This window comes from Heliangelus exortis, chromosome 20 (assembly GCF_036169615.1).
Source record: "Heliangelus exortis chromosome 20, bHelExo1.hap1, whole genome shotgun sequence".
NCBI classification, from domain to species: domain Eukaryota; kingdom Metazoa; phylum Chordata; class Aves; order Apodiformes; family Trochilidae; genus Heliangelus; species Heliangelus exortis.
The window spans coordinates 1,224,302-1,247,037 of NC_092441.1; the positions used below are offsets into that span (position 1 = coordinate 1,224,302).

General features: G+C 61.8%; 4 protein-coding genes across 7 annotated transcripts; 1 reads left to right on the top strand and 3 right to left on the bottom strand.

The window, feature by feature from the left end:
- Window positions 1-1,171: 1,171 nt before the first annotated feature.
- BTBD17 (BTB domain containing 17) lies at window positions 1,172-4,820 on the top strand. The gene is made up of 3 exons (XM_071764196.1): window positions 1,172-1,759; window positions 2,615-2,891; window positions 3,226-4,820. Exons 1-3 carry the CDS (start codon window positions 1,291-1,293, stop codon window positions 4,304-4,306), a joined length of 1,827 nt encoding a protein of 608 aa, XP_071620297.1. The 5' UTR covers window positions 1,172-1,290; the 3' UTR covers window positions 4,307-4,820.
- An 862-nt stretch (window positions 4,821-5,682) lies between these two features.
- Window positions 5,683-10,529, bottom strand: DNAI2 (dynein axonemal intermediate chain 2). Of its 2 annotated transcripts, none has more exons than XM_071764161.1 (13): window positions 10,184-10,529; window positions 9,923-10,084; window positions 9,710-9,831; window positions 9,029-9,171; window positions 8,713-8,826; window positions 7,943-8,082; window positions 7,726-7,875; window positions 7,366-7,589; window positions 7,015-7,150; window positions 6,641-6,787; window positions 6,337-6,561; window positions 5,982-6,263; window positions 5,683-5,827 (listed from the first exon to the last, which is right to left on the bottom strand). In XM_071764161.1, exons 1-13 carry the CDS (start codon window positions 10,364-10,366, stop codon window positions 5,819-5,821), a joined length of 2,037 nt encoding a protein of 678 aa, XP_071620262.1. In that variant the 5' UTR covers window positions 10,367-10,529; the 3' UTR covers window positions 5,683-5,818. The 2 variants fall into 2 exon arrangements, with proteins under 2 accessions (XP_071620262.1, XP_071620263.1); XM_071764162.1 differs by having other exon boundaries at window positions 7,726-7,848; window positions 10,184-10,528.
- A 782-nt stretch (window positions 10,530-11,311) lies between these two features.
- TTYH2 (tweety family member 2) lies at window positions 11,312-19,226 on the bottom strand. Of its 2 annotated transcripts, none has more exons than XM_071764087.1 (14): window positions 19,022-19,226; window positions 18,350-18,522; window positions 17,142-17,253; window positions 16,058-16,278; window positions 15,886-15,981; window positions 15,738-15,810; window positions 15,579-15,648; window positions 15,241-15,296; window positions 15,054-15,146; window positions 14,873-14,965; window positions 14,641-14,783; window positions 13,973-14,158; window positions 13,759-13,837; window positions 11,312-12,182 (listed from the first exon to the last, which is right to left on the bottom strand). In XM_071764087.1, the coding sequence occupies exons 1-14, from the start codon at window positions 19,148-19,150 to the stop codon at window positions 12,102-12,104; spliced, it is 1,605 nt and encodes a 534-aa protein (XP_071620188.1). In that variant the 5' UTR covers window positions 19,151-19,226; the 3' UTR covers window positions 11,312-12,101. The 2 variants fall into 2 exon arrangements, 1 of the variants encoding a protein (XP_071620188.1); XR_011729869.1 differs by having other exon boundaries at window positions 12,092-12,182; window positions 13,259-13,837.
- A 726-nt stretch (window positions 19,227-19,952) lies between these two features.
- RPL38 (ribosomal protein L38) lies at window positions 19,953-21,091 on the bottom strand. Of its 2 annotated transcripts, none has more exons than XM_071763820.1 (5): window positions 21,020-21,091; window positions 20,783-20,810; window positions 20,402-20,462; window positions 20,121-20,243; window positions 19,953-20,024 (listed from the first exon to the last, which is right to left on the bottom strand). In XM_071763820.1, the coding sequence occupies exons 2-5, from the start codon at window positions 20,783-20,785 to the stop codon at window positions 19,999-20,001; spliced, it is 213 nt and encodes a 70-aa protein (XP_071619921.1). In that variant the 5' UTR covers window positions 20,786-20,810; window positions 21,020-21,091; the 3' UTR covers window positions 19,953-19,998. The 2 variants fall into 2 exon arrangements, with proteins under 2 accessions (XP_071619921.1, XP_071619922.1); XM_071763821.1 differs by having other exon boundaries at window positions 21,001-21,034.
- Between the last annotated feature and the right edge of the window lie 1,645 nt (window positions 21,092-22,736).

The window sequence follows — 22,736 nt, forward strand, 5'->3', positions numbered from 1 at the left end:
CCAGCGGGTGATGAGCTCTCACCTCGGTGGCTCTTGTGTCACCCACCGAGCTTGTGGTCTCACCTTTTCTGGACCCAGAGAGCCACCAGTTGATGTGTGTCCACCAGTGACCGTGTTCCCGTCGGTAGCCGTGTCCCCACTGGTGACTGTGTCCCTGTGGCTGTGTCTTCTCTGGTGGCTGTGTCCCCGTCGTTGGCCGTGTCCCCTCTGTCACCCAGAGCATCGCTCAGCCCCGGGAGCCGTGGGGTGGAGGGAGGGTGGTGTATCCCTGGGGCCACCCACACCCCACTGCCCCCCAGCCCACGTGGGTCGCTACGGTGACCCAACCCTCCAGCACATCTCACCGGGGGATGCCCTGTCCCGTTCCCCCCCTCCGCCCCGTCACCAGCACCGTGGTCCTCCCTGTCCCCTCGTAGCCCAATGACCCGTGCCACCCCGGCCCGGTGGCCAGCTGCTGCCCCTCCAGGGGACAGGAGGGTCCCTGGGCTGTTGGGCACAGGCTGTGCTGGCACCGTGCCGGTGTCACCGGGCGCACGCTCCCGCCAAGCTGTTGTTTTGCAGGCGGGTGGTTAAATGAGGCGGCGGTGGATGTGGTGGATGTGGTGAGCCATTAACCCGCCCTGCCGAGCCGGGGGCCCCTTCTTCCCCCCTTCCGTGCCGCCATGGAGAGACAGCAGCCTGGGACACTGCACCCTGCCCTCGGGGCTCCCCTGCCCCACGGGGGCACAGCACGGCACAGGGACAGACCAGCTGGCTTGTCCCCAGCCCCTCCACCCGTGGGTCAGGGCCAGATGGGTGATCCCCCCACACCCCCACGGGAGCTGTGGCAACACCTGGCCACGCTCAACATCTGGAGATGTCTAAGCCCGAGCCCCTCACTTCCCTCCCCTACCCCCCCATCTTGCATCTCAGCTGGGTGGTCTGGTCCATCACCCCATGATACCAAGAAGCGGGGTGCAGACACCCCCTGATCCTTCCCACCTGCTCAGGCTCTGCCCCCAAATGCTCCCGCACAGAGGGGGGGGGGCAACCAGTGCCACCCCCAGCCCCATGCCCGAGGTGCACCGACCCTGGAGCTGCAGTGTGGGAGGGAGAGGGCAAACATCAACCCGACCCCATTGTGAAGCCCCTCAAAAGGCTGTCAGGGTGGGCAAGATGCCGGGGGGGGGGGGGGGGGGGAGGCACGGGGCATTGGCACCGCTCCTGGCTGCAAAGGCTGGGAAAAGGGCAGGCGGTTCCTGCCGGCAGCCCCGATGCCATGGTGATGGGCTGCTGCCGCCATGAATACCCATGAGCCGGGGAGGCCCCACCGAGCTGTGCCTTGAATGCAAAGACCCCGGTCCTGCCGGCACAAAGGGCCGCGACCACGCGTGGGGCTGTGACATCGCACGGCAGCACCGGTGGCAGCACGGGCAGGTGGCAAACGGAGATGTCCCCGTGTCACACCGGGGCTCACCCCAGCATCCCGTCACACCACCCCCGGGATGCGGGGCTGGGGTCCCGGGGTCAGGGTGGGATGTCTGGGGGCTGGAAGCGGTTCCCTTGGTAACGGCCGGTCCCAGTTTCCACCAATCGATGTGGCGGTGCGGGCTGGGAGGGCTGGGAGGGCTCGTGGCCTACATAAGGGCCAGGAGGCCACCGCGCCCGCGCCGGCACCCGCCAGATGCGCTTGAAGCCATGGCCGGGCTGGCGGGGCCCCGGCCCCTGGCCGCCTGCCTCACCCCTGCCTTCCTCCTCCTCCTCCTCACCGTGCACGCCGGTAAGAGTTACCGGGGTGGGGGGAGGCCTGGAGGGGTCTGGGGGCTGCGGGTCCCACAGCCCCTGCTGGGCACCAGGGTGATTCCCAGGGGATGCTGAGCACGGCTCTGCAGCAGCCGTTGGGGCTCCTGGGGAGGGGTGGGTGCAGCTCCCGGGGGGGCTGGATGTGGCTCCTGGACGTGTTGTGCCCCACGGTGCCCAGGGTGAGAGCTCGGTGCTGCTGGCAGGGATGTGCAGCACTGTGGGGCCAGGGGCTCCAAATCCCCTTCCCCATCCCTGCTCAGCTCGGATTAAACCAGCGCTGGGAAGGGTAATCCAGCAAGATGGGATTTGAGAGAGACTGGGGCCAAACTCCCCCCGGGGGGAAGGATGCTCTGGGGAGAGGGTGGGAGTTGTGTCAGGCATGAGGGGGAGGAGGAGAAGGAGGAAGGCTCCCCATGAAGGAGAAGACCCCCACACAGGGTGCAGGAACAGGGGGTGCGTGGCTCCCCACACCCCCTCGGGTCGGTTGGGATGTGGGGGGTCGGGGACAATGCTCAGGGCTGGCTCTGGGATTGGGGCTGGGATTGGGGCTGGCAGTCTGGGCTGTGAGCCAGTGCTGCCCGGCACAAGGCCATTTCCCAGCACGTCCCAGCCTGGGACACGGTGGTCTCAACCCTTCTGCTGCAGAAAAGCAAATGTCCCCATGTCCCCTCATCCTCTGCACATCCCCTTGGCCCCAGCCAACCCTTCTAGGAGCAGGGGGAGGATGTGCACAGAGGCAGGCGTCCCCAGCCCCCCTTAGCCTCACATCACCCCACGGCTGGGCCCCCTCATTCTTGGGGTGCAGCACTGGGACGGTCCCATTTCTCCGCAGCCCAGAAAGCTGACCCGAGCGGTGACACCACCGTGGCCACCATCAACCACTCCGTGACACTGCTGCAGAGGCTGCAGGAGCTGCTGCAGAACGGCAACGGCAGCGACTCCGTCCTGCGGGTCCGCACGGCCGCCTCCGAGGAGGCCAAGGTCTTCCACACCCACCAGCTGCTCCTCAGCCTCCAGAGCGAGGTCTTCGAGAGCCTCCTGCAGAACCAGAGCATCCTCACCCTCTATGAGCCACCCGAGACCGCTGCGCTCTTTGAGAAGTTTATCAAGTAGGTGGGGACCCTGTGGGATGGGGACACCAGGAGGGACCCCGTGGGATGGTATTCCTGGAGGGATGCAGCCAAGGAGGGGAGATGTTTGCCTGGAAAAGATGGAGCTTCTCAGGAGACCACAGGGACCCCATGGGATAGGGATGCTGGGAGGGATGAAGCTAAGGAAGGAGGATGCTCCCTCAGGCACTCCACGGAATGGGATATCTGGAGGGATGCAGCCAAGGAGGGAGGATGCTCCTCTGGGAACAGCTCTGCCAGAGCTCGAGGCTGAGTGGCAGACTGAGAAGCAGACCAGGGGACACCAGCGTCACCTTCCTGTTTTCTGCCCCAGGTACCTGTACTGCGGGGGGGTCTCCATCCTGCTGCACCAAGCCATCCCCCTGCACCAGCTGGCCAGCAAGTACCGGGTCTGGGGGCTGCAGCGTGGGGTGGCCGAGTACATGAGGAGCCACCTGGCCAGCGAGTCGAGCCAGGGCCACGTGGTGGGCTGGTACCACTACGCCGTGAGCATCGGGGACACGGGGCTGCAGGAGAGCTGCCTCCAGTTCCTGGCCTGGAACCTCTCGGCGGTGTTGGGCAGCGCCGAGTGGGGCTCGGTGAGCACGGAGCTGCTGCTGCTGCTGCTGGAGCGCTCTGACCTGGTGCTGCACAGCGAGCTGGAGCTCTACACCGCCGTGGAAAGCTGGCTGGGCCGCCGGCAGCCCGAGGGTCCGGTGGCCGAACGGGTGCTGCGCGCCATCCGCTACCCCATGATCGCTCCCAGCCAGCTCTTCAGGCTGCAGGCGCAGTCGGCGGTGCTGGCGCGGCACCACGGCGCGGTGCGGGACCTGCTCTTCCAGGCTTTCCAGTTCCACGCCGCTTCCCCTCTCCATTTCGCCAAGTATTTCGACGTCAACTGCAGCATGTTCCTGCCCCGCAACTACCTCGCGCCCAGCTGGGGCTCCCAGTGGGTCATCAACAACCCGGCGCGGGACGACCGCAGCACCAGCTTCCAGACCCAGCTGGGTCCCAGCAGCCACGACGCCGGGAAGAGGGTGACCTGGAACGTGCTCTTCTCCCCGCGCTGGCTGCCCGTCAGCCTGCGCCCCGTCTACTCGGACTCGGTCTCGGGCGCCGTGCAGCCGGCTCGGATCGAGGACGGTCGCCCCCGGCTCGTCATCACCCCGGCCATGAGCAGCCCCGACTTCGCCGGCGTCAGCTTCCAGAAGACGGTGCTGGTGGGTGTGAGGCAGCAGGGCCGTGTCCTGGTGAAACACGTCTACAGCTTCCACCAGAGCTCGGACGAGGCCACCGATTTCCTGTCCCAGGCTGACCTGCAGAAACGCACCTCCGAGTACCTCATCGACAACTCCCTGCACCTCCACATCATCATCAAACCCATCTACCACTCCCTCATCAGGGTGAAGAAGTAACGAGGCAGAGCCGGGTCCGGGTGGGCAGGGCTCCCCCTTGGTCCTCCTCCTGCTCGTAGGTAGTTGGAGATTCCCATGTTTGGAGGACCCTGGGGTTGCTCTCTGCCACCCACCCCTCCCTGATTGTCCCCTTGTCACATCCCATCCCCATGGCTGTCCCTGGGTGCTTGTGGGGAGGTGGGGACAGGGGACACCAGGAGCTTCTAGCCCCACACTGGTGGTGCAGGAGGTGTACACATGCAGCCCCCTGCCATGGGCACACTCTGGGCTTGCAATCCCCTGTGGGCCAAGGGAAGGGGACAGGGACAGCTTGTCCCTCCTGTGATGCCACCCGTGGCCCCCCTCTGTCCAGCTGCTGGCCCTGGTACCCAGCAGTAGCCCCTGGGGTGGGTGCTCTGGCTGCCTCCCCTGGCAGAGGAGGTTTTGGGGGGCACTGTCCCCACTCTCCTCTAGGTCTGTTCCATCCCTGCCTGGGCAACCCCACCCCCTGTCTAATAAAAGCAGAAAATGATCACGGGGGGTGCTGGGAGGGTCTTTGGGGGGCTCTCTGTCCCTGGGGAGGGGCAGGGCACAGCACCCACACCTCTCAGCACATCTGCTTTTAATGTAACCCCTCAGAGCAACAAAACCCCTCCCTGACACCTGGGTGTCCCCATGGGTGCCCAGCAGTGCTGGGTGTCCAGCAGCATTCCCTGGGTGCTGAGCACCCTTGGGGACCTTCCCTGGAGCAGCTGCCTGGCTCTGGCTGGGGTCATTGTGTCCCTCCCCGGGGACTTGGGTCCATGCCTTGGGGTGTGTTTGGCACCCAGGGAGGGTTGAGCTCCCACCCCCAGCTGTGCCCTGGCCCTGGTTGGCACTGGTGGGGGTGCAGGGCGGGTGCTGGGCTGGCAAGATGGGTGCTCAGCCCACAGCACAGGGTCTGGCAGGGCACTGGGCTCAGCACTGGCGACTCCATCTGTCCTTGCCGGGGGCCCTGGCACCCTTCCCGGTGACAGTGACACTGCCCAACAGTGGGTGCTGACCCTTCCTGGGGAAGGGGGGGAGCTGGAGGGGGAGAAACAGGACCCCAGCCCCAGCAGAGGGGATGCCACCCGTGCCGTGTCCCTTTGCTGGCAGCGGTGCCGTGGGGCTGGGTAAAGATTAGCAGGGGGGTGAGCACATGGGAGATAACAGCCAGGCTGTGTTTGCCCAGCACTGATAACCCTGGGCCCGGGCTGGGGACACCCCAAGGGACACCCCAATGCCACGGGCACCCTGCCACAGTCAGCAGCCAGCTTTGATCCTTGGCCTGGCCAGAAATGAGGAGACCAAAAGTGAGAGGACGTGACTTTCCCACCCTCTGCTCAACCCTGCAGTGACAAAACAGGAAGCCTGACGTGGAAATGCTCCTGTTTATTCAACCCCAAGAAAAAAAAAAACAACAAAATCCAATATAAATCAGGAGGGCAAAGGGCCAGGGAGCATCTGTGACCAACCCCAGGGCTCCTGTGTCAGCCACTGGTCCCATCTTGGCTATGACTCCTGTGGAGGGAGAAGGTGTGGGGTCAGGGAGCTGTGGGACCCTCTGCCTGTCACCCCACTGAGGCAGAGACCCCTCAGGGCCAGCAGCCTCAGCCCCAGGAGAACCACGGAGCAGTGACCCTGGCAAAGAGGGGGCAAGCTGGAGAGTGCTGACCTCCAGAGTGTCCTCTTCAACCTTCTCCCCCTTCTTCTCTTCATCCTCCTTCTTCTCCTCTTCATCCTTCTCCTCCTTTTCCTCTTCATCCTTCTCCCTCTTCTCCTCTTCATCCTTCTGCTTCTCTTCATCCTTCTCCTCCTTTTCCTCTTCATCCTTCTTCTTTTCATCCTCCTCCTTCTTCTTCTCTTCATCTTCCTTCTTCTTCTCTTCATCCTCCTTCTTCTTCTCTTCATCCTTCCTCTTCTCCTTCTCATCCTTCTTTCCCTCGCCGTGTTGAACCTGAAAGACAGAGCTGCCCCCCTGTCCCCTGCCTGTGGCAGGGGTTCCCTGCCCCATGTCCCCTGCCCTGTACCTTGTCCTGTGGGAGCTGGGTCTCTATCCCCATCTTCTTCATCTCTGCCTGGATGGTCTCCAGGTACTCACTGCGGGTCCGGGCAAACAGCTCCTGGGGGGTCTCCTCCTTCTGCCTCTCCTCCTCATCCACATCCAGGACCACGGAATGGACCCGCTCCTTCAGCCTCCTCTCTCGGTACCGGGCCTCCAGGACCTTCTCCCGCCTGGTTTCCCTCTCAAACATCTGGAGCAGGAGGAGTGAGGGGTGCTGAGGAGCTCTGCCCTGACCTGGCACAGCGTTTGGTGGCTGGGAGGACACGTACGGCGTTGGCCAAGTTCTTCTCGTTCCTCTGGAGGGTGCAGAGCCCCGAGGAGATTTGGAGCAGGGTGATGGTGCCCTGCTCGGAGCCACAGGCCATGACACTGCCCGTGTCCTGCAGGCACAGGCTGTAGAGGGACTCGTTGCAGACCTGGGGAGGGAGGATGGGGTTGGCACAGAGGCAAATCCACGTGGTTGACACTAACAGGAGACCCCGTGGATGTTTTGGGGCATTTGGACTCCAGGCACAGCTCTGGGCTGAGGGGACAATGCTGCTTGATGGAGCTTATCCTGGGCTCCATGCAGGCAGGGTGGGACTTGATCCCTGCCTGCTCCATGCCAAGCCCCCAGCTCCACTCCCCAGGCAAGGGACCCAACCTTCACACTTAGGGTTGGCTCCTTCTGCTTGAAGAGGAAGTCCCAGACATCCAGAGTCCCGTCTGACTTGGCAGTGAAGAAGACAGCTGGCTTCATGGTGCTCCAGCATCCATCCATCAGGTAGGAGAGGTGGTTCCTGCCAGCAGACACGAGGCAGTGGGGATGGGCTGGTGGCCTCCATCCACCACAGCACCTGCCTAAACAGCACCTACAGCCACCAGCCCAGGGCTGGGCACACTTGGTGAGGCTGCTTTGGGGACTGTCCCACCACCTGAGCAGACCAGACCCTGCTGGTCGTGTGTCCCAAGCACACCCTTCCACAGAAAGGAACAAACACACACCAACACTTACTTGGTGCACATAATTGGGGATTCCTTAATCTCCTCTGACCAGATCCGAGCAGCCCAGCCGCCAACAGTCAGGAAGATTTTGGGGTAGAAAGGGTTCCTGGTCAAGGTGTAGATGGGCCCCACGTGGCCCGTGTAGGTGCCGGTGATTTTTTCCTGGGGTGTCTTGGCCTTACGGTTGCAGGCGATGACGATGCCCTGCTCTGTGCCCACCATGAACTTGGTGGGCTGGGGGTGGGAGCAGGAGAGAGCAGCTACAGGAGGCTGAGGAGCCCCTGGTGCAGGAGGGCAGCAAAGCACCCCTGGGGAGGGTGCTGGTTGGGTGCAGGCAGGGTGGTCCCGAGGGCAGGGCAGGGCTGCTCACCAGGGTGGGCTCAAACTCCAGGGTGGCAGCACCCAGAGCATCCTTCAGGACCTCATTCCCACTGATATCCAGGATCAGCTTCTCGGTGGGCTCTGACAGCTTGCGGATGTCCCACCACAGGACCTGGGGGGGACAAGCAGTGGGAGGGGGCTGCAGAGGCACAGGGGGGGTGGAGTGCCCTGTGCCAGCCCACGGTCCCCTGTTCCCTGCCCCTTACCTGCCCGTCAGTGGAGGCTGAGAAGCAGTCAGTGCCCGTTTTGGACTGCAACCAGATGGCTCCATACACGGGGTCCCTGTGGCTGACCTCCACGGTGGACACCTCCACGGGCAGCTCTCCTTTCCTGATGTCCCAGTAAGCTGGGGAGGAAAAGGAGGTGTCAAGATCTGCACAAGTTCCCTTTGCTCAGCTCCTTTGCTTGCCAAGAGGTGCTGTCCTGCTGCTCTCAGGGGTGATCAGGCAGCTGGACATGAGGGATGCTCAGCTGGAGCCGTGCCACAGGGGACAGAGAGAGGTCCCTGCTCTCCATCACCCGCAGTGCCAGCCCCATCAGAGCCCAGTGCTGCTGCAAACAGCCAGAAAAGCACTGAACTGAGAGCAATTAAACCCAAGGGCTGGGCTGGCTGAGTCAATAGCAGAGCTGTCAATGAAGCTGGCAAAGTGAGGCCCTTTTCCAAGCCCAGGGACAATGAGGTGCATGAAGTGATGGCAACACCTCTGGGCTTTTGCCACGCAGAGACACGAGGTGGGAGCAGGGCATGTGTGCTGCTCAGCTGCCTGGTCCAGAGATCCCTGCCAGGGGCTGCCAGGCACTGTGTCCTCCTCCTCCTGGTGACCTGGGCAAGCTGAACACCTCCCTGTCTCCTCTGCAGGGCTGTGACACTAATGCCATTTCATCCTTTGTGAGGGCAGGGGTGCTGGAGCCAGGCTCTTGCTGCATTAAAATGAAGCCTCGTTAGCACAACCTCACACCTAACCCCCTTCCTTACTCATCTGCCCGTTGTAGCATCCTCCCACCAGGATGTTGGTGTCCTTGGGGTTGTATTCCAGGCACACAAGAGGGGATGAGGGCGTGAGAGACAGCTCTGGGTTGTTGGGATTTTCTGCCAAGAAGGGGTGAAAAGGAGCAAAGTGTAACTGCAGTCCCATTTCTCCCCTTTTCTGCATCAATCTGTGGGCAAAGCAGAACCCGAGCCCCTGTTCACCCCCCCAGGAGAGCTGTGAGGCTTCATTACACACTTTGAAGATGCAAAGAGCTTCCTCAGCAGCAGCATTACCCACTGCTGGGTTTTCCCTTCCCCTCACCAAGATCCCAGATGTAGGAGTCAAAGCTCATGTTCTTTGTGCTGTGCTGGAACTGGAGGTTGGAATAAGCCACGGCCAGTTTCTCGGAGATGTTGGGATTCCAGGAGATGTGTGTGGCCATCCTCTTGATTACATTTGGGTCCCTTTTAGAGAACAGGACACCAAAGGAAGATGTTGGTTTGCTAACAGCTCTGGCACGCCCTGGGCTGTGTCCCAGAGGAAACTGTGGGCATCACAATTAAAATGAGCTGGAGCCCTGGAGCATCGAGTGCAGGAAATGATTCTCCTGGGGGCTTGGCAGGGGGGAGAAGAATTGGTGATTTAATAAAGCCTTTCCAGTTATACGTTTCTAAGAATCCAATGAAGTTACTGGATCTGACTTCTAGAAACAACCTCACAGCCCCTGACATTTGGAAATAACCTTCAAGGCACAAAAAAGAATAAATCCTGTCTAGAACACTGCTGGAAGATGCTCAGATCTGGGACTGTGGTGCCCCTCTCCAAAGGGCCTGGGCAGGAGGGGACAGAAGGGATGGAGGCATGGAGCAGGGGGGCTGCAGAGGGTCTCTGCCCCCACGGAACAGCCCAGAACTCCTTTAAATCCATCAAGTTTCCTCCTCCTTTGCCTCCAAACACTCAGCAGCCTGCTCTGGTCCTGGTGAGCCCGGCTGCTTGTGCTACCTGAGGATGTTGATGGTTTTGGCACAGGGGGACTCATCCTCCAGCTCCACCATCTCTTCCTCCTCAAAATACTCTTCGTAGATGTTGATGGTGTTGTTCTGCCTGACGTAGTGCTCCATCAGCTGCGGGGGAAGCAGAGGCAGAGGCCAGGGAGCTGCAGAGGGGAGGGTAGGAGGGCTTCAGGAGCAGGAGGGGGGACAGGCAGGACCTTACAGTGCTGAGGTGCTCGATGGTGTTGACATAGTTTTCCTCTTTCTCCACTTTTTTCCGGAAACGTGCCGTGTGTTCCTTCTCCTGGGGGTTGATGTCCTTGGGCCAGCCGCCCTCCACGTGGTTGACACCGCGGGATTCCACCTCCATCCTCTCCGTGTTGACCTGGAGCGTGGCACAGAACAAAGGGTGCAGGAACCTGACCCCCGGGGGTGCCAACCTCCCCTTTCCCCCCCTGGCACGGAGGGAACCCCGAGCCCCCACCTCGTGTGCTGCCATCTCGCTGGTGTGTTGGACGCTGCTGTCCACGGGGCACCTCAGGATGAAGTCGCTGGCCAGGCTGGGGTCGGGGGGGATGTCCAGGGTGACCTGGGCCGGCCAGTCGGAGAAGTTGCATGGTCTCCCAAACTCGCTGCGCTTCCGCACGTACTCGAAGACGATCTCCATGGCTGCCCTGCCAAGGGGGGCCCGGGCACCCCCACAGCCCCCAGACCTTGAGAGGAGACCCAGGAAGCGATCGAGGAGGCTCAGGGGGAACCCCCTCCTCCAAAGGTCCGGGAGTCCGGCGGGGCCGGGGCCGCGTTACCGTTGCCAAGCAACGGCCGAGGGGGCGCCGCCATCTTGGGGAGGGCGACGTCACGTGACGGCCTCAGCCCGCCGCCATGTTGGGAGGGCAGAACCTGGCTAATGAAGGGGGGGTTAATTAGCGCAGGGAGGGTTAATTAGCGCAGGGAGGGTTAATTAGCGCAGGGGGGTGTCCCTGCTGTGTGGGGGTTGGTGGAGGCCGAGCTGTGCCCCGTTCCTGTGTGCGGGGACTGGCCTGGCAGCACTCGGCTCCTGCCACGGGGCTCCCAGAGGGACGGAAGCCCAATTAAAAGTGTGTTAATTGCATCGCCTGGCTGGAGCTGGGCTGGCAGCGAGGCCTTTGTGCTCCCCATGACCGTCCTGGTCCCCCAGGCCGGGATGGGGCAGCAGGGAACACGGCAGCGGACACAGGGCAGCCTGGAGAAATAAATTTAGTAAAGTGTTTTATTGTCTTTTCCCCGTACAAATGCGGCTGGAGCCCGGCTCCCAGGCAGAGTCCTGGGGTTTGTTCACATGTGGGTCAAACCAGCTCTTCTACCAGTACTGTTACATCCAAACGTTAAAAGCCAAAAAAAAAAAAAAAAAAACCCAAACAAATCAACAAACCCATAAAAGAAAAAAATTAATATAAAAATCCCCTGATGTTTCCAACAACTGATGCTGGGCACAGGGACTGAGGGTGTTAGGGGTGCAGGGGTCTGCAGGGGTTATCATTATTATCATTATTATTATCATTATCATTACAGCCCCCCTGGACAGCTGCAGGGTGTCCCCCCTGGGTTATCCAAAGTGGGGCAGGAGGGATGGGGAACCCCCCAACAAGCCAGGAGGTGTCTGCTCATTGCAGTCAGGGAGGAAAAGGCTTCGTCCGGCCCCAGGGACACCCGGGCAGCCCCTGAGCCCCTCCTTGGGGATTCGTGTCCCCCCCAGGGCTGTCCTGCAGGAGGGGGGTGCCAGCCCGGAGACATCAATCACCAAAACGAGCCCAAAACCCATCCCCAAACCTGCTACCAAACACGTACCAGGCCGGGACAGAACCGAACCGGAGCTCTGCCCTGCGGAGAGCCCCTAAAACCGGGGAGGGAAGCAAAGGGAAAACGGCCAAAACCTCCCTAACCCTACAGCCCCTGAGGTGGGGGCAGTGAGGGGGAAAAGGGGAGCCCCGGCAGGGCTGTCCCCCTCAGGGGTGACAAAGCCAGCGGCAGGGTCTGGGGTCACCGGGGGTTGGTTCATTGCTACGGCAGCCATGGAACTGCAGACCCCCCCCCACGGGGCTGGGGGCAGCGTGGGGCTGAGGGATCTGAGGAGGGTCCTGTCCCCCATGTCCAACACCCCTGGGTGGCGTGGGAGGGCAGAGGAGAAGCCATGGCAGGGGACACGGAGTGGGACATCTCTGGTCCTGGTGCTGCCGGGTGGATTGGGGTCGCTGTCAGCCATAAGGCAGGGAAAGTGAGGCAGAGCAGGAGCTGTCCCAGGGGGTGTGAGGAGGTGTGTGGGGCTTGTCCTTCCCACCATGGCTTTTCCAGGTGTCTTTGGTTTCCAGGATGGAAACACGGGTGGCTTTTCCTCCTGGGGTGAGCTGCCCGGGGCCGGTGCCTTACGCGGGGCACTGGGTGCCGTGGGGCCTGAGGTGCTCATCGGTGACAGACAGGTAGGTGGCTCTCATGCTCGGGGAGTACTGTGGGGAGAGGACACGGGGGTCAGCACAGCCCCAAAAGCCCCCCCACCAACCCCCATCCTCCCCACACTGCCGAGCTGCTGGAGAAAACCTGAGGATGGAGAAGGAAGATTGCTTCCCATCTGTGTGAACCCCAATCAACCTGCCAGGGGGACAGATCCCCCACTGCTGGGTCTCCCCAACCTCTTAGGGGGCTGGAAGAGCCCCCTCCCCAAGCCAAGATGATTCCCCTTTGCCCCTTCCCACAGCTTCATCCCCTGCCTTCCCCAGCCCACCCTGGCTGCAGGCTCAGCCCCCAGCACAGTCTGGATGAATTCAGCCCCAAGGGACTCATCCTGGGGGGCTCCCATTAGGACACATCCCAAGGGAATGGGGTAGCAGCAGGCCCATGGCAGAGGCCAAAGCCCCCAGCCCCCCCTCCAGCCCTGCCAATGCTGCAGATTTCAATTTCTCCAGCATTTTGCAGGGGGGGTGGGGGCATCCCAGCCCAGGCATTAAGGAAGATTATTCCCAGTTCGTTACTGTGGACCGTGGAAGTCCTTCCTCAGGGATCTGAATCACGGTTAAATTAGACCATTCAGGGCCAGGAGAAATGCTCAAATTAATCCCCCTCATTGCACCCCCCCATCCCAAGGAAGAGCCTTGCCAGCTGCTGGGTCTGCACAATCCGATTACAGCTTCCCGTGGCTCCACGCTTTCACCTGATGGCAAAAATCTTCCTGGGAAGAGGTGAGGAAAGTGTCCCTGCTGTGCCCCTGGACCCCATGGTGCCACCACCCAGAGGGACAAACCCAGGGGGGCACTGCTGCTTGGGATGGAGGCACCAAAGCTGCTTAAATGCTGCCAGAAAGGGAATGGGGGAAGACTGTGCAGAGAAGAGACAGGGAGTATTCCCACTCCCAAAGCATGGGAGCTGCAAATCCTCTTGCACTTCGTCCACACTGGGGGCAAAAAATGGTCTAACCCCTAAATGGTCAAAGGAGAGGGGATGGGGGGAGGCACGGGGGAGGAGGATGAGGATGGGAACCCAGCTGCTGCCCCAGGATGAGGAGGGAGAAGGAAGTGGCTGAACTTACTCTTGATGGGCAACTTAGCTCCAAAATAATTGATGCAAGAAAAAAAATTAAAAATAATAATAATGAAATTAAAAAATAAAGCAGGCATTAACAGGCAGGGTGGGTTAAACAAACAGCAGGGAAATGTAAACATGCCCGGGTGGCTGGGACAAGCGCCCTTTGACAGTCAGAATAAATAAGAAATAAAGCAGAGAAGAGCAGCTGAAGGGACTATTTTGGTCTCCTCCAAGCACGTGTCTGGTGCCCTCTCTCCCTGCAGCCATCCAGGAACTGGGTTAGAGAGAGGGGCAGCAGGATGCTCTCCCAGATGGGACACATCCTCTGCAAGGGCATGAGGAGGGGGCCAGGCTCACCCCTCCCTGTCCCCCCCCATCAGACCGTGCTGGTCCTTGGGGCAAACATCTTCCTGGTGAACAGAGGGGATCCTCACCACCCCCTCCATCCCAGCAACCCCCCCAGGGGTGTCACAAAAAGGATTTGTCCTCAGTTGTCCACCGTACCGTGGGGGGAGGAGAGGCTCTGCCGATCAGGGGGACGTTCTCGTAGCGGGGGTTCCCACCGAAGAGCGCTGCTTGGTTCCTGGGGGGGGAGCACAGGGGGACCCCCACCCTCACCCTCTGTCCCCGACAGGGAGGGGACGCTTCACCCCGGAGGTGAACCCGGGGGGGGTCAGTGGCTGCAGAGAAGGAGAAGGGAAGGGGTGGGGGGTCTCACATGTACTCGGAGACGGGGGCGTTGGAGATGGTCTGGGCAGGGGGGTGCAGGCTGCTCTGGCTGCCCAGGCTGCTGCTGTAGCTGCAGAAGCTGCGGAGCTGCCCCCGGGCTGGGTGGGGGATGGCGATGCGACGGGCCTGGGGGTTGAAGGGATCTTCCTCATCCATATCATCATAGTCCCGGTCCCTGTCGGGGAGAAGGGAGGTCAAGGGAGGGGATTTTCCCTCTGGGGTGACCCCCCAGGCCCCCTCTGCAGTGCTGGGTCCAGCTCTAGGGTCCCCAGCACCAGAAGGAGATGGGAGCTGCTGGAGAGACTCCAGAGGTGGCCATGGAGATGCTGGAGCAGCTTGGGAGCCAGGCTGGGAGAGGTGGGGGTGTTGAGGCTGGAGAAGAGAAGGCTGCAATGGGGAGACCTTAGAGCACCTTCCAGTGCCTGAAGAGGCTCCAGGAAAGCTGGGGAGGGACTTGAGACAAGGGCCTGGAGGGATGGGATGAGGGGAATGGCTTTAAACTGAAGAGGGGAGATGTAGGTTAGATTGTGGGGAGAAATTCTTTGCCATGAGGGTGCTGAGCCCCTGGCCCAGGTTGCCCAAGGAAGCTGTGGCTGCCCCATCCCTGGCAGCGTGGGATGGGGCTCAGAGCAAGGGGCTGGGGGCACACACACCCACCTGCCAGCCAAGTGCTTCCAGGCTCGTGGTGTGGCACAGATGATGGCAGAGAAGGAGGCAGCCACCAGCAGGGAGAAGAGGACCAGGTAGAGCAAACCCTCCACCCCATCGTAGCAGATGCCAATGAGGGCATCCAGGTAGTCCTGTGGGAGGAGATGGGATGGGGTAGGGCTGGTTGGGGGGAAAGGTGTGACCCTGGGAACTGCACCCCCCACCCTGACCCCCCCCTCACCTTGTGCAGCCCCCGGCAGTCCAGCATGGCCGTGAGCTGGTGCAGACTGGTCTCTGAGGAGTTGAGGAGCTGCTGGACCCCCAGCAGGTCTTTCTGCAGGAGATGGGGGGGGTCAGGACAGCACCGGGGAGGGTGGGAAGCAGAGGGGGGGCCGGGGGTCCTGGCTCCCCCCACCCTGTACCTCGGCTGTGGGGAAGAGGGGCAGTGCAAACTGTATCAGGCCCTGGATCTGGATCTGCATGGTGGTGAGGGAGCGCTGGAAGACGGTGAGAACCTAGGAGCAGGGAGCAAGGAGTGGTGATGGACAGGTTTGGGACCACCCCCCCACCCCCGGCAGCACCGAGTGGGGTGCTGGATTCCCCCCTTACCTGCTGGAAGGGGTTGCTCAAGCTCTGCTCACAGTACAGGTAATAGTGAAGCACCTCTGCAAAGCAAGTGAAAGGCAGCAGTGTGAGCCCCTCGGGGAGCAGCACGGAGGGGTGAAACATGGAGGGGTGAAATGTGGAGGGGTGAAGCGTGGAGGGGTGAAGCGTGGAGGGGTGAAAAGTGGAGGGGTGAAACGTGGAGGGGTGAAATGTGGAGGGGTGAAAAGTGGAGGGGTGAAGCACTGCAGTGGAGAGCTCCAGATCCCCCCAAATCCCCGGGCAGGTTTGCGGGGGGAACACTGGGGTCTCTGCCCCATCCATGCCCTGGGGCCAGCCCTCACCCACGCTGATCTCACTGTCTGTCTGGTTCATGATGAATTTATCCGGGGCCACGCAGAAGTCACTGGTGCCCTGCAGGGATGAGGGGTCAGGGGTGGGGATGGGGAGGGTGGGAGGGGGTCCCGCAGCCCCCAGCCTTGCCCCGGTACCCCCCAGCTCACCACTGCTGCTGCCGTGTCCACGGCCACGGAGGCCCAGCTGAGGATGAGGGTGAGCAGCCCACAGCACAGCATCCTGAGGGGAGAGGGGTCAGCACGGCACCGGCTCCGGCAGCTCCGGCACCGCCGAGCCCGGTCAGGGGGTACTCACGTGGTGAGGAGGCAGCGGGAGCGCTTGGCCAGCCCCAGGCAGGCCAGGAGGCAAACGGTGAGGACGAGGAGGAAGAAGAGGAGATAAGCCAACCACCTGGGTGCAGAGAAAGGCTCCGTCACCCCCGTGGCCCCCTCCCCGGGGCCGCCCCGGCGCCCCTCTCCCCGCTCACCGGTAATGCTCCACGTAGGCGACGTGGTTGGCCAGCGCGGTGAGGTCGGTGCTGGTGCCCTGCCAGGCTGGCAGCCCCGAGAGCTGCAGGACAATGCTGCCTGCCAACTGCTGCATGAACTTGAGGGTCTGCAGGTAATCCCCCCGGGCAGCCAGGAGCTCGTTCAGCCGCCCCAGGTGCTGCTCCAAGCCCACCTGCATCTGCAGAGTGGTGCCGGCCACCTGGGGACACGGGGATGCTCAGTCCTGCTGGGATGGCACTGGGGGCTTCCCCACTGTCAGACCCACACCCAGCAGAACTCTTTGGCCCAGAGGAAGCCATGGAGATGATGCTCCTGTGCTGTTAGAGAGACTCCAGAGGAGGCTCTAGAGCTGCTGGGAGGTCTGGAGCAGCTCTGCTCTGGTGCCAGGGGGAGAGAGTTGGGGGTGTTCAGGCTGGAGAAGAGAAGGCTGCAACAGGGAGACCTTAGAGCACCTTCCAGTGCCTGAAGGGGCTCCAGGAAAGCTGGGGAGGGACTTGGGACAAGGGCCTGGAGGGATGGGATGAGGGGGAAGGGTTTCAAGTAGGAAAAGGGAAGACTGAGATGAGATCTTATGAAGAAATTCTTTAGGGTGAGGGTGCTGAGCCCCTGGTTGCCCAGAGAAGCTGTGGATGCCCCATCCCTGGCAGTGTTGAAGACTGGATGGGACTTGGAGCACCCTGGGCTGGGGGAGGTGTCCCTGCCCATGGCAGAGGGGGGGGACAAGATGGTCTTTAAGTCAAACCAGTCCAGGATTCAGGGATTTAATGATATCCTGGGAGAGCAGCCCCACATCGACCCCCCCTCCCCATGCTTGAGCCAGATCCATCCCCCGGAATAGCCCTGCCATGGCCCCCCCCCGGGCCATTCCTGGCCACAAAGGCCCCATTCTGCAGGGTGAGGTCACCCTCCCATGCTCAGCATGGCTGCCCCAGGGCTCAGCCAGCAGCACAGGATGCCTCTGCCCCTCCAGCTGGCCGGAACTGAACCCAAGAGGGGGGATTGATGCAACCCGGGGGGGATGTGGGGAGGGTTGGGTGAAGGGACCCTGCCCCAAGGCCCTACCAGTGAGTCGATGCCAGTCAGGGTGTGGTTGGCATGGTCCAGGGCATAGAGCAGCTGGTAGACCCCATCGTTGGTCTCACTGTTCCCGTAGAAGCCAATCCCGACGGCCACGCTGCAGGCAGAGAGGAGACCCCCCCCCATTAGAGGGGAGGGAAATGCCCCCTCTGGACATGGCTGCCTTGCCTTGGGGCCAGGGGACACCAGCTGGGGAGGGGACACTCTGAGGAGCATCCTGGTTCCAGCCAAAGCAGATGGGACAGGGACAGCACTGCTCCCTGCTGTGCCCACGGGGCCGGGGGACACCCCGGGATGGAGCTGGTCCAGGGGTAGGACCTGGCAGGTTTGAAGCTCCCTCCTGCCAGACCCCAAACTCCCTCCATCCCCGTGGCAGGTGCTGATAACACCGACAGACACCGTCCCCTTTGTGGGACACAGAATCCTAGAGCAGCTCAGGACCTTCAGGATCATCAACTCCGACCTCATCCTATCCCTGTGGTTTGGGTGTTTGGGTTCGGGCAGGCTCAGTGTGGCTGTCGGGGGGCTCAAAGCACCTGGGGAGCTGCAGAACGGTTCCTGCCGGTTGGTGCCCTGAGGCTGAGGGTGTGGGGGTCCCTGGGGGGCTCATGCCAAGCTCATCAGTGCCATTTCCCAGCCCCTCTGTGCAGTGCCAGCAGGCAGGCATCCCGCCCCGCCCCGGCAAACCCAAATCCTTTGTCTGGCAGCAAAAGGTCCCTGTCCCATCCTGTCCCCGCTGTGCGTGGGGGGCACCGGGTGGCGGGCAGGGGGACCTCCCAGTCCCGGGCTGCCAAGACCCGAGGTGGGTTTGGGAAGCCACCAGAGCGCTGCCAGGACAAGCAGTGTCCCCTCGTTTGATTGCTCTGGTCACAATTAAAGCCGGGCACATGTGGGACCTGCCAGCTGGGTCACACTGCCACCCGCCATCTGCTCCGGGCTGGGATTAGCGACCCGGCCCCGATCCCACCCGGGATTAGCTGGGAAAGGCAGCATGGCCACGGTGGGGACAGGGACAGGGACAGGGCTGTCCCCACGCCTGTCCCGGGGCTGCCCCAGCAGCGGGGGGTGTGCAGGAGGAGGCAGGGATGGACTATATTTAATTGCACAGATCTAATTAAAGCGACTCCTGGTGAGAGCACAGAGACCCCCCCGGTGACAGCGGGACAGCTCCGTGTCCCTGTCCCCATTCTCACCAGCAGACGAGCCCGGCGGTGACAGCCATCCAGGTGACACAGCAGGAGTGGGGCCGCTTGACCTCGGGGTCCCGGTCCCTCTTGCAGCAGCACAAACAGATCAGGTAAATGGTGAGGAAGAGGAGGTTGAGGCCGAGGCAGACGGCGGCCACCAAGCCCAGGAAAAGCAGCGACTGGGAAGCAGAGAGGGGACAAGTCCGGAGCTGTGGCCATCACGTGCTGGCGGGGAGCGGGATGCGGCCACATCCAGAGCCCCACGGGACCATCACGGGTGAGGGGGGAAAGAGGAAGTGTCCCCAGCCCTGTCCCCACGCGGGGCCATCGAGCTGTGGGGCGCGAAGAAGCCCCCTCCCCATTTAGGGGTCACGGCAGTCCATGCCCTGGGCTGGGGGGGACGGGGGGACAGGAGCCCGTGAGCACCCTTTGCACCCCCCTTTATTCCTTTATTTGAGGGTCCCGTGGTGCGGGATGCGGGGGGGCTGCGGGAGCGGGTGCCAAGGCGAGGGGTGACCCCCAAAGGGCCGGGGGGCTCCGGCAGCGCGGGAGGGGACGAAGGGCGCTTTGTGCGGAGCCGGAGAGCTGAGACCCCCGCCCCCCCCCCCCATCCCCGCTCCGCGCAGCCCCCGCGCCGCGGGAGGGAAGGGGATGGGAGGGGGTCCCGGGGGTCGGTACCTGCTGGTAGTCGGGGTCCCGCGGTCGGAAGGTGCTGGGGACGGACTGGAGGCGGAGGTCGCGGTGGGGCAGCCCGTGCAGCCATGCCGCCCACCAGGGCGGGAGGTACGGGGAGCGGGCGGGCGGCATGGCGGGGGCGGCGGGACCGGGCCGGGGATGGCGGGGGGCGAGCGGCCACGCCGCGGGGCGATGCCCGGGGAGGGGACGGGAGGAGACGGGAGGGGAGGGAAGGGGCCGCCCCCCCAAACACGCCCCCGCCCCCGGGACTCCCCGCCCACCCGGGACCCACCCCCCACGGAGGCTCAGTGCTGCCCCTACAGGGGCTGCGACCCCGCTGCGCGGACACCCCTGTGGCCACCGCCCCCTGCAGAGACACCGCCCTTTGTCACCTCCCTGGGGTTGTAGGGACACCGCCCTTTGTCACCTCCCTGGGGTTGTAGGGACACCGCCCTTTGTCACCTCCCTAGGGTTGTAGGGACACCGCCCTTTTCACCTGCCTGCACTGCCCATTGTCACCTCCCCCTGGTTATAGGGACACCGCTCACTGTCACCTCTCTGGGGTTGTAGGGACACCACCCTTTGTCACCTCCCTGTGGATGGAGGGACACCACCCACTGTCACCTCCCTGCACCGCCCTTTGTCACCTCCCTGGGGTTATAGGGACACCACCCACTGTCACCTCCCTGGGGTTGTAGGGACACCACCCTTTTCACCTCCCTGCACTGCCCCTTGTCACCTCCCCCTGGTTATAGGGACACCACCCACTGTCACCTCTCTGGGGTTGTAGGGACACCACCCACTGTCACCTCCCCCTGGTTACAGGGACACTGCCCCTTGCCCCTCCCCACCTTGGTGCCACCCCCCTCCCTCCCCCTCCACCGCGGCGCAGGTGGCAGAAAGTGACACAAAAGTGACAGGAAAAGGCCACAACTCCGATCAACTCTTTTATTGTAACAAAGGTGGGAAAATCCTCGGGATCATTTCAGCTCCTTCACGGACAAACCTGGGGTGAAAAAGAGACCATTTAGTCACAGGGAAAGATTCGATTGCAGAGCAATGAAAACTGTCCCCAGTTGTCCCCAAACTGTCCCCTGCCTACCGGGAGGCAGCGACTGCTTCAGCTTCTCTGCCTTCTCCTTGTCGGTGATGACCAAGGTGTAGAGGTACCGGCTGCACCGCACCTTGAACTTCACGTTGTCTTTGTTCTTCTTGATCTTGACGGCTTGGGTTGGGTGGAAAAATAACGATAATGATAATAATAATGATAATAAATAAATCCGGGGACCCCGCCCGCCCCGAATTCCCTCTCCCTGGAATTTCTAAATGAAGGAAATTTCTCCTCCTCCTCCCCCCCCTCACAAATGTTTTGTTTCCACTCACACTTGGCGTCCTTCCTCCTGGCCGTCAGCAGGAAATCTTTGATCTCCTCGATTTTCCGAGGCTGGGAAGGAAACGGGGAAAAGTCAGCGGTGGGAAAAACAGATGGAAAATCATCTGCACCGGGAGGCTCCGGGAACCCCTGCTCCCCCCGCCCGCACCCCCATCACCCACATAAACAAGAACCGGGCATCTCCAGCCCCGCAGGTACCCCCAGTACCACCCCCCCTGCCCAGGGACCCCCATCCACCCAGGGACCCCACTCCGCACCCTTCCCCGTGACACCCAAGCCAGGGACCACCCCCCGGACAATGACGTCCCCCACCCCACCGATGGGACAGACCCAAGGGGTAAGGCGAGACCTGTCAGACCCCCCCTCCTCACCATGGTTCCGGGCTCAGCTCACTCCGACCTACGACACAAACAACGCAAAATGGCGTCAGCCCAATCCAACCGCCCAACAACGGCCGCCCGCGCGCCCGCCCGCCCCCACCGCCCGCCATCGCCTCGTCCCACGTCCCCTCTGCTCCCCAGACCCCCCCGGGAGCCGCCCGGCCCTGCAGGGCCACGGATGGCAGCGGATCCCACCGGACCCCCCCCACCTCCTCCACTATCCGGTACCTCCAGTTACTGCTTGGACGCAGAGACCGGAAGTGAAGCGGTACTTCCGCATCCGGGACCCTTAGGTTCCCCGCCTACGGCTCGGCCGGAGGGACAAAAGAGCTGCGGCCGTCGTGGCTATCGCGGCCGTGCGATGAGTTGGCGGGGTCTCAGCCCTCGCTTTACGGTAACGGGGGGGGGGGGGTGTGGGGGCTACCGGACCCTCCGGGGCTCCTCGATTATCTCTGAGCCGTCGCCAGGAGCAGGGGGGTGTGGGCGGGTGGTTTGCAGCCTTCCGAGCCCTGCGCCAGAGTCCCCCCGAGAGGTGCTGGGGCTCGGTCTCGGGTAGAGCTGTAATGGAGCAGCTTGGCCACAAGAGAGAGCTTCAGGCACAGCTAAAAAACCCCAAACCACCCCAAATCCCTGCACGAAACCTTTAAGCGGGGACACACCTCGTCCTCCTCCTGTGTCCCTGCTCGCTTTGTCCCCGTCCTGCTGAGCATTTTCTGTGTATTTTTTTCTGTGTCCCCCCCGCCAGCAGCCCCGCTCCTCCCAGGGAAAGGGATCACTTTTGACTTTATTATTTAAAAAAGCGAACGGGTTGAATGAATCAAGAAAAAAATATTAATTAGCGTCATTAGCTCTTCCAGGACGGGATCGCTTTATCGTCGACATAAATAAAATAATAAAATAAAATAATTTATTTTACTTTATTTCATTTCATTCCACCGCATCCCAAACCCGCAGCTTTCAGGACACACCGGACACGTTTCCCTCTCCTCCCGCCGCCCGGGGGGCGAATCCCGCTCAGTTCGGTTCCAGTCCCAATTCCCAGCCCCGGATCACCCCCAGTTACCCCCTGGAGAGGGAAAAATCCGCTTGGGAATCGCCCTGCAGGGGTGGGCGGGGAGCTGAGGAGCCTTCCTCATCCTCACCCATCCTCATCTTCCTCCTCCTCACCCATCCTCATCTTCCTCCTCCTCATCCAGCCTCATCTTCCTCCTCATCCTTCTCCTCTTCCTTCTCATCCTCTTCATCTTCCTCCTCCTCGTCCTCATCATCATCATCCTCCTTCTCTTCTTCCTCCTTTTTCTCTTCCTCATCCTCCTCATCCTCCTTTTCCCTCTCTTCCTCCTCATCCTCCTCTTCCTACTTGTCCTCTTCATACTCCTCCTCCTCACCATCCTTATTTTCCTCCTCACCTTCCTCTTTCTCCTCCTCCTCCTTCTCTTCTTCCTCCTCCTCACCCATCCTTATCTTCCTCATCATCATCCTCATAATCCTCCTCCTCCCCTTCCTTCTCTTCCTCCTCCTCCTCCTCCTTTCCCCAGCAGCTCCAGGATGGACCCACACAGCGGACCCCCCGGACCCCCCCTCCCCCCGTGCCCTCGGGGCCATCGGGACCGGAGCAGCCGGTGCCACCCCCGGGGTTTTTCCCCCCCCCACCTGGCGGTGGCAGCCGCTGGGACCCGCCTGTCACGCGGCGATTAGATAGTGTCACCTTATCAGCACCGGGAGGAAGGACCAGGGATAAATTCAAATTTAAAAAAAAAAAAATTAAAAAAAAGCAAAAAAAAAAAAAAAAGCAGGAAAAGCTGCTGTGATTTTTTTTTTTTTTTTTTTTTTTTTAATTATTATTTCTTCTCTCTCCCTCTCCAGGCCCTGAGCTGAAGTCAAACAGCAGCTGAGGATGATTTGGGGCAGGTGGAGGGGGCCCTGTCTGTACCCAGGAGGGCAG

What these genes read in the sequence shown, in the direction of transcription:
- DNAI2 (XM_071764161.1), bottom strand. Translation starts at nt 10,366, where the DNA reads ATGGAGATCGTCTTCGAGTACGTGCGGAAGCGCAGCGAGTTTGGGAGA. An exon ending in TGGAGTTTGAGCCCACCCTG is followed by an intron (nt 7,590 to 7,725) that starts GTGAGCAGCCCT and finishes TCCCACCCCCAG; the next exon opens with CCCACCAAGTTCATGGTGGG. An exon ending in CCCAGCTCCCACAGGACAAG is followed by an intron (nt 6,264 to 6,336) that starts GTACAGGGCAGG and finishes TCTGTCTTTCAG; the next exon opens with GTTCAACACGGCGAGGGAAA.
- BTBD17 (XM_071764196.1), top strand. Translation starts at nt 1,291, where the DNA reads ATGAGCCGGGGAGGCCCCACCGAGCTGTGCCTTGAATGCAAAGACCCC. An exon ending in CCTCCTCACCGTGCACGCCG is followed by an intron (nt 1,760 to 2,614) that starts GTAAGAGTTACC and finishes ATTTCTCCGCAG; the next exon opens with CCCAGAAAGCTGACCCGAGC. An exon ending in CTCTTTGAGAAGTTTATCAA is followed by an intron (nt 2,892 to 3,225) that starts GTAGGTGGGGAC and finishes TTTCTGCCCCAG; the next exon opens with GTACCTGTACTGCGGGGGGG.
- TTYH2 (XM_071764087.1), bottom strand. Translation starts at nt 19,150, where the DNA reads ATGCCGCCCGCCCGCTCCCCGTACCTCCCGCCCTGGTGGGCGGCATGG. An exon ending in TGACTGGCATCGACTCACTG is followed by an intron (nt 16,279 to 17,141) that starts GTAGGGCCTTGG and finishes CCGTGTCCCCAG; the next exon opens with GTGGCCGGCACCACTCTGCA. An exon ending in TCCCGCTGCCTCCTCACCAC is followed by an intron (nt 15,811 to 15,885) that starts GTGAGTACCCCC and finishes CTCTCCCCTCAG; the next exon opens with GATGCTGTGCTGTGGGCTGC.
- RPL38 (XM_071763820.1), bottom strand. An exon ending in CAGGAGGAAGGACGCCAAGT is followed by an intron (nt 20,244 to 20,401) that starts GTGAGTGGAAAC and finishes ACCCAACCCAAG; the next exon opens with CCGTCAAGATCAAGAAGAAC. An exon ending in GAAGCAGTCGCTGCCTCCCG is followed by an intron (nt 20,025 to 20,120) that starts GTAGGCAGGGGA and finishes TTTTCACCCCAG; the next exon opens with GTTTGTCCGTGAAGGAGCTG.